At 41.4% G+C, this 8,983-nt stretch overlaps 1 protein-coding gene across 1 annotated transcript; it reads left to right on the plus strand.

Moving 5' to 3' along the window:
• Nucleotides 1–396: 396 nt before the first annotated feature.
• Nucleotides 397–1,516, plus strand: or134-1 (odorant receptor, family H, subfamily 134, member 1). The gene has a single exon (XM_021611114.2). The coding sequence runs from the start codon at nt 422–424 to the stop codon at nt 1,391–1,393; it is 972 nt and encodes a 323-aa protein (XP_021466789.2). The 5' UTR covers nt 397–421; the 3' UTR covers nt 1,394–1,516.
• The last annotated feature ends 7,467 nt before the right edge of the window (nt 1,517–8,983 follow it).

Raw genomic sequence — 8,983 nt, forward strand, 5'->3', positions numbered from 1 at the left:
TCGGTCCTGAGGACCAGGAGCGGGACCCTGTCGAGCCGGCTGAGGCGCGGGAGAATGTCGAGCCGCATGTGTGTATTGTCAACATTTATGCTCTGTATTGGCTGTAAAAAAAAAGGTAAAGAGAAACTTTTAAAAAAGGACTCATACTAGTTTCCACTTCAATGTTCAATGCTTATTTAAACTATGTTAGGCATAGTGATTAAAAACATCACAGAATTTATACGTTTTGTATTTAGACATGACATTTCAAACTGTTTGGACTGACCAATGAGGTGACATTCTGTGGTTATTTTACTTCTAAAGGTTATAAAATGTATTCAATATTTTTTAAAGGATTTTCCAATCTCATCCCTCTCTCTTTCTTTCTCTCTGTGTTCCCAGCCTAGGAACAATGAACTCATCGGCCGGTCTACTAGGAAATATGAGCTATGCCCTGCAGATATTTGAGAGAGACACGTTCACCACTGCCTTCATAAAGAACCTGATCATGGTGCTGGTGTGGTTCAGCCTCAGCTACATCAACAGCATCGTGGTGGCCACTTTCTTCATGAACCGTGTGTTCTACGGGAACCCACGCTACATCCTCTTCATCCACATGGTCATCAACGATGCCATCCAGCTCACTGTCACCATCACCCTGTTCGTGCTGAGCTACATATTCTACACCATTAACGTGTCCTTCTGCTGCTTCTTCATCCTTGTGGCTGTCTTTACCACCAGGACCTCCCCAGTCAACCTAGCTGGCATGGCCATTGAGCGCTACATCGCCATCTGCAACCCCCTCCGCCACGCTCAGATCTGCACGGCACACCGCACCTACACCCTTATCGGCTTCATCTGGTTCATCTGTGTGGTGCCCGACATCACCGACCTTTTTGTGACCTTGGCCACTGAGTCTTTGAGCTTCTTCCACACACGAGTGTTCTGTCTGAGGCAGAACGTCTTCAAGGACCCCATTCTGACCTACAAGAGGCAAGCCTTCGACATCATCTACTTCTCCTGTGTCTTCTTCACCCTGGTCTACACCTACCTCCGGATCCTGTTCGTTGCCAGGGTTCTGTCCTCAGAGAAGCAGTCTGCCCAGCGGGCCAGGAACACCATCCTGCTGCACGGAGGGCAGCTCCTCATGTGCATGATGTCCTACACCTCCCCCACCGTAGAGACTGTCTTGCGTTTCATCTTACCCGGACACGTCCTGGAGATTCGCTTCGCAAATTACCTTATCGTCTATATCCTCCCCAGGTTCCTCAGCCCCATCATCTATGGTGTCCGGGACAAGGAGTTCTGGAAGTATCTGAAAAGGTATTTTGTTAGTGACCGGTGTAAGGGGATGTTGCATCGAGTCAATCATAGTGAAGAGGGAGAAAATAAAGCAGGTTTAAATAAAAAGTAGGTAGTGATACAATTTACAGTATATGATAAATATTTAAAAAATATTAAATTAAAAGGAATTGCACTGTATTGTAAATATATACTTTGTATGACTTTTTTGTATAGGAATAGAATTATGATTTTTGTTATTTTTCTCTCTTTTCTAATAAATTGTTGAATAAACTAAATGCATTCATCAGTGGTACTATATCAATGAGTTTACACTATAAACACTAGAAATAAATAATGATTATTTGAATTGTGAAATACTGATTCAGTACTTCACTTGTTGTTTTTAACATTGCCCAATGCGGAATTTAACATCTCTCAAGTTCTCTATGATAGAAAAAACATTCTATTTGACCAAGAAGATTTTGTTAAAATAATGTAAGAAAACACATTATCCAAAATTGCGAGTCACTTGCAATGAACAAGAAAAATTACAATCTTGAGGTAGTTTGTTAAAATTGAAAATTGCGTAGTCATTTTGGGGGGGATGTTTCACTGCTATTGATCCCACAACATGATATCTTTGGATTGTATCTAGAGAAAAGTTTGGCTCATTTAAAATAGCTTTCCCTAAACAATATACCAATACTGTAGTTTTAAAGCTTGAGAGACAATGCATATGAATGCACATACAATTGCCAGTGTGTGGATAACTACGTATAGTTACATCAGCAGCATATCACCCCACGGATGGCTTGGCTCTGAAGCTAAGCAGGGTTGGATCCTGGATGGGATACCAAAAGCTGTTAGAAGGCCAGTAGGAGGGACTCTTTCATCTGGTCTAATAAAATATCCCAATGCCCCAGGGCCATGATTAGGGACATTGCCCTGTGTATGGCGTCGTCTTTCAGATGGCACGTTAAACGGGTGTCCTGACTCTGTGGTCATTAATGATCCCATGGCACTTATCGTAAGAGTAGGGGCGGTGTCCTAGCTCGGTGTCCTAGCTAATTTCCCAATCTGGCCCTCACACCATCATGGCCACCTAATCATTCCCAGCTTCCAATTGGCTCATTCATCCCCCTTCCTCTCCCCTGAAACTATTCCCCAGGTAATTGCTATATATGAGAATGTTCTCAGTCAACTTACCTTGTAAAATAACGGTTAAATTAAATGAATAACTGCATGTACAGTGCCTTCAGAAAGTGTTCACACCCATTGAATGTTTTCACATTTTGTTGTGTTACTTATCTACACACACAATACCCCATAATGTCAAAGTAGAATTTCATTTTTTTCTTTTACAAATTAATAACAAAATGAAAAGCTGAAATGTGTGGAGTCATTAAGCATTCAACCCCCTTTTTATGACACACCAAAATAACTTCAGGAGTAAACATTTTCTTAACAAGTCACATAAATTGCATGGACTCACTGTATGTGCAATATTAGGGTTCAACATGATTTTTGAATGACTACAGTGGTTCCTCCTTTAAAAGTTGCGTCATACTATGGCACGTCATTTAATTGTCATCCATTTTTCTGCTAATTCAAGTTAGTGCTAGTTTGACCAGAAGAGGGCATCTCTGAGAAGCATTTGATAGTCTTCCATATTGTTATTACTAGAGACGGGGAGGGCACGCGAGAGACTGGGGTTCAATTACCCGACGGGGAGGAATGAGTAGGCTGTCCTTGCAAATAAGAACTTGTTCTTAACTGATTCCATATGTGTTATTTCATAGTTGTGATGTCTTCACTATTATTCTAAAATGTAGAAAATCGTAAAAATAAAGGAAAATCCTGGAATGAGTAGGTGTGTCCAAACTTTTGACTCGTACTTGCTTAATTCATTTTATTAATATTATGGTGTTTTTATTCTAAGAAAAATGAAAAAAAAAACTTCTGGAGAGAGTTTGCTGCACTGAAAGTAAAGGGGCTGAATAATTTTGCACGCCCAGTTTTTCAGTTTTTGATTTGTTAAAAAAGTTTGAAATATCCAATAAATGTCGTTCCACTTCATGATTGTGTCTCACTTGTTGTTGATTCTTCACAAAAAAATACAGTTTTATATCTTTATGTTTGAAGCCTGAAATGTGGCAAAAGGTCGCAAAGTTCAAGGGGGCCGAATACTTTCGCAAGGCACTGTATATCAATATTAGGATGAGCAATGTCAGAGTGGCATAGACTAAATACAGTAGAATAGAAGACAGTATTTACACATATGAGATGAGTAAAGCAAAAATATGTAATGTGTATTAAAGTGACTAGTGTTCCATTATTAAAGTGGCCAGTGATTTCAAGTCTATATATATGGGGCAGCAGCCTCTAAGGTGCAGGGTTACGTAACCGGCAGGAAGCTTCCTAGTGATGGCTATTTAACAGTCTGGTGGCCTTGAGATAGAAGTTGTTTTTCAGTCTCTCGGTCCCAGCTTTGATGCACCTGTACTGACCTCGCCTTCTGGATGATAGTGAGGTGAACAGGCCATAGCTCGGATGGTTGATGTCCTTGATAATCTTTTTGGCTTTCCTTTGATATTGGGTGATGTAGGTGTCCTGGAGGGCAGGTAGTTTGCTGCACCACCTGCAGTTGCAGGCGGTGTAGTTGCCGTACCAGGCAGTGATACAGCCGACAGGTTCATCTCAATTGTGCGTCTTTAAAAGTTTGTGAGGGTTGTAGGTGCCAAGCCAAATTTCTTCAGCCTCCTGAGGTTGAAGAGGTGCTGTTGCACCTTCTTCACCACACTGTCTGTGTGGGTGGACCATTTAAGATCATCAGTGATGTGTACGCATAGAAGCTTTCCACATGCTCCACTGCTGTCCCGTCGATGTGGATAGGGGCGTGCTCCCTCTGCGATTTAATGAAGTCCATGATCAGCTCCTTTGTTTTGTCGACATTGAGTGAGAGGTTATTATCCTTGCACCACACTCCCATGGGCCCTCACCTTGAGGGGGAATATAAACAGTTGTGACTATAACCGAAGAGAATTATCTTGGAAGGTAATACCACTCATGGTTATAATACAGTCAGCATTTGATTGTGAGGTCGGGTGAACAAAAGGACTACAGTTTCTGTATGCCATGAGTGGTTAATCATGAAATATACACCCCCGCATTTTTTCTTCCCGGAGAGTTCTTTAATACTGTCTGCGCGATATACTGAGAATACAGCTGGCTGAATGGACACTGCCGGCTGTGTTTTGGATCAGCCTCGGAAATCACTTCAATTGCCCTGGGGGTTACAAACAAAGGATCCAATTTGGGAAAGTCGCATTCCTGGTTGTAATGTTGGTGAGTTACCACCGCTCTGATATCCAAATGTTCATTCCAGTTATATGTAATGAAACAAAACAATTGTTCAAATGTTCATTCCAGTTATATGTAATGAAACAAAACAATTCCTGGGCTAGTAATGTAAGAAATAACACACAAAAAAACGAAATACTGCAGAGTTGCTTAGGAGTTAGAAGCAGAGCTGACCTATCTGCTGGTGCCATCTTTCCATTTGGCAAATCTGACTATAAATCTATCCTCCTGTTTCCTGCGTACAAGCAAAAACTAAAACGGGAAGTACCAGTGACATGCTCATTACCAAAGTTGTCCGATGAAGCAGATGCTAAGCTACAGGACTGTTTTGCTAGCACAGACTTGAATATGTTCTGGGATTCATTCGATGGCATTGAGGAGTATATAAAATCAGTCACCGGCATAATAAATAAATCGACAACGTCATCCCCACAGCTTCCCATACATACAGTTGAAGTCGGAAGTTCACATACATTTAGGTTGGAGTCATTAAAACTCGTTTTTCAACCACTCCACACATTTCTTGTTAACAAACTATAGTTTTGGCAAGTCGGTTAGGACATCTACTTTGTGCAAGTAACAAGTCATTTTTACAACAATTGTTTACTGACAGATTATTTCACTTATAATTCACTGTATCACAATTCCAGTGGGTCAGAAGTTTATATACACTAAGTTGACTGTGCTTTTAAACAGCCTGGAAAGGCTTACCTTCAAACTCAGTGCCTCTTTGCTTGACATCATGGGAAAATCAAAAGAAATCAGCCAAGACCTCAGAAAACAATTGTAGACCTCCACAAGTCTGGTTCATTCTTGGGAGCAATTTCCAAATGCCTGAAGGTACCACGTTCATTTGTACAAACAATAGAACGCAAGTATCAACCCCATGGGACCACGCAGCCGTCATTCCGCTCAGGAAGGAGACGTGTTCTGTCTCCTAGACATAAAAGTACCTTGGTGCGAAAAGTGCAAATCAATCCCAGAACAAAGGCAAAAGACCTTGTGAAGATGCTGGAGGAAACAGGTACAAAAGTATCTATATCCAGTAAAATGAGTTCTATATCGACGTAACCTGAAAGTCCACTCAGCGAGGAAGAAGCCTCTGCTCCAAAACCGCCTTTTGTGACTCCCAAACCCGCATGCCGGAGCTTAATCAGAGATCTACAGCTGGGGTGGGAGACTCTGTCCATAGGACAACAATCAGTCGTATATTGCACAAATCTGGCCTTTATGGAAGAGTGGCAAGAAGAAAGCCATTTCTTAAAGATATCCATAAAAAGTGTTATTTAAAGTTTGCCACAAGCCACCTGGGAGACACACCAAACATGTGGAAGAAGGTGCTCTGGTCAGATGAAACCAAAATGGAACTTTTTGGCAACAATGCAAGACGTTATGTTTGGCGTAAAAGCAACACAGCCATCACCCTGAACACACCATCCCCACTGTCAAACATGGTGGTGGCAGCATCATGGTTTGGGCCTGCTTTTCTTCAGCAGGGACAGGGAGGATGGTTAAAATTGATGGGAAGATGGATGGAGCCAAATACAGGACCATTCTGGAAGAAAACCCGATGGAGTCTGCAAAAGACCTGAGACTGGGACGGAGATTTGTCTTCCAACAAGACAATGATCCAAAACATAAAGCAAAATCTACAATGTTATGGTTCAAAAATAAACATATCCAGGTGTTAGAATGGCCAAGTCAAAGTCCAGACCTGAATCAAATCGAGAATCTGTGAAAAGAACTGAAAACTGCTGTTCACAAATGCTCTCCATCCAACCTCACTGAGCTCGAGCTGTTTTGCAAGGAGGAATGGGAAAACATTTCAGTCTCTCGATGTGCAAAACTGATAGAGACATACCCCAAGTGACTTACAGCTGTAATCGCAGCAAAAGGTGGCGCTACAAAGTATTAACTTAAGGGGGCTGAATAATTTTGCACGCCCAATTTTTCAGTTTTTGTTTTGTTAAAAAAGTTTGAAATATCCAATAAATGTCGTTCCACTTCATGATTGTGTCCCACTTATTGTTGATTCTTCGCAAAAAAATACAGTTTTATATCTTTATGTTTGAAGCCTGAAATGTGGCAAAAGGTCGCAAAGTTCAAGGGGGCCGAATACTTTCGCAAGGCACTGTAAATATTCCTATTCATGAAAATCACAAATGAAATATATTGAGACACAGCTTAGCCTTTTGTTAATCACCCTGTCATTTCAGATTTTCAAAATATGCTTTACAGCCAAATCTAGACAAGCATTTGTGTAAGTTTATCGATAGCCTAGCATAGCATTACGCCTTGCTAGCAGCAGGCAACCTTGTCATGGAAATCAGAAAAGCAATCAAATTAAATTGTTTACCTTTGATGAACTTCGGATGTTTTCACTCACGAGACTCCCAGGTAGATAGCCAAAGTTCATTTTTTCCCAAAATATTATTTTTGTAGGCGAAATAGCTCAGTTTGTTCTTCACGTTTGGCTGAGAAATCACCCGGAAATTGCGGTCACCACAACGCCGAAAAATATTCCAAATTAGCTCCATAATATCGACAGAAACATGGCAAACGTTGTTTATAATCAATCCTCAAGGTGTTTTTCTAATATCTATTCGATAAAATATCCGTCGGGACAATTCGTTTTTCAGTAGGACCGATTGGAGTAATGTCTACCTCTGTATTTTACGCGAGAATCTCTCTGAGAGCCACCATGTGAACACTTACGCAATGTGGCCTCCTACGGCTATTCTTCAACAGGAATGCGTAAAACTACGTCACAATGCTGTAGACACCTTGGGGAATACGTAGAAAGCGTAAGCTCGTTGATGGCACATTCACAGCTGAATAGGGACTCATGGAACGCAGCGCTTTCAAAACCTGGGGCACTTCCGAATTGGATTTCTCTCAGGCTTTCGCCTGCAACATCAGTTCTGTTATACTCACAGACAATATCTTTACAGTTTTGGAAATTTTAGAGTGTTTTCTATCCACAGCTGTCAATTATATGCATATTCTAGCATCTTGTCCTGACAAAATATCCCATTTAAAACGGGAAAGTTTTTTTTCCGAAAATGAAAATATTGCACCCCTAGTACCAACAGGTTAATAACTTCACTAGGGTAGGGGGCATCATTCGGAATTTTGGATGAAAAGCGTGCCCAAATTAAACTGCCTGCTACAGAAGCTAGGATATGCATAAGATAGGATATGTAATTGGTAGATTTGGAAAGAAAACACTCTAAAGTTTCCATAACTGTTAAAATAATGTCTGTGAGTATAACAGAACTGATATGGCAGGCGAAAACCTGAGGAAGATCCATCCAGAAAGTACTATTCGTTTGAAAGGCTGTTTTTCCATTGAAAGCCTATCCACCATACAAAGATTTAGGACCCAGTTCACGATCTCTGTGGCTTCGTCTACATGTGGCCAGTCTTTAGGCATTGTTTCAGGCTTTTACTCTGAAAAATGAGGGAAATACAGTACTTTCAAGGAGTGGACTCTGGAAATTTCCAGACATAAAGCCAGCGCGTGATCGGGAGCGCGCCTTTCTTGTTTCTCCTTTTCTATTGACAAAGCTTTTGTATGGTTGAAATACACTGCTCAAAAAAATAAAGGGAACACTAAAATAACACATCCTAGATCTGAATGAATGAAATATTCTTATTAAATACTTTTTTCTTTACATAGTTGAATGTGCTGACAACAAAATCACACAAAAATTATCAATGGAAATCAAATTTATCAACCCATGGATGTCTGGATTTGGAGTCACACTCAAAATTAAAGTGGAAAACCACACTACAGGCTGATCCAACTTTGATGTAATGTCCTTAAAACAAATCAAAATGAGGCTCAGTAGTGTGTGTGGCCTCCACGTGCCTGTATGACCTCCATACAACGCCTGGGCATCTCCTGATGAGGTGGCGGATGGTCTCCTGAGGGATCTCCTCCCAGACCTGGACTAAAGCATCCGCCAACTCCTTGACAGTCTGTGGTGCAACGTGGCGTTGGTGGATGGAGCGAGACATGATGTCCCAGATGTGCTCAATTGGATTCAGGTCTGGGGTCTGGGGTCTGCCAGTCCATAGCATCAATGCCTTCCTCTTGCAGGAACTGCTGACACACTCCAGCCACATGAGGTCTAGCATTGAAAAGCATGCATTTGGTTTTACTAGCGTTTAAGAGCATTGAAGCTCGTTTGCAGGTTAGATAGCACAGTGTCCAAGGAAGGGCCAGAAGTATACAGAATGGTGTCGTCTGCGTAGAGGTGGATCAGGGAATCACCCGCAGCAAGATCAACATCATTGATATATACAGAGAAAAGAGTCGGCCTGAGAATTCAACCCTGTGGCACCCCCATAGAGACTG

This window comes from Oncorhynchus mykiss, chromosome 7 (assembly GCF_013265735.2).
Source record: "Oncorhynchus mykiss isolate Arlee chromosome 7, USDA_OmykA_1.1, whole genome shotgun sequence".
Lineage (NCBI taxonomy): Eukaryota > Metazoa > Chordata > Actinopteri > Salmoniformes > Salmonidae > Oncorhynchus > Oncorhynchus mykiss.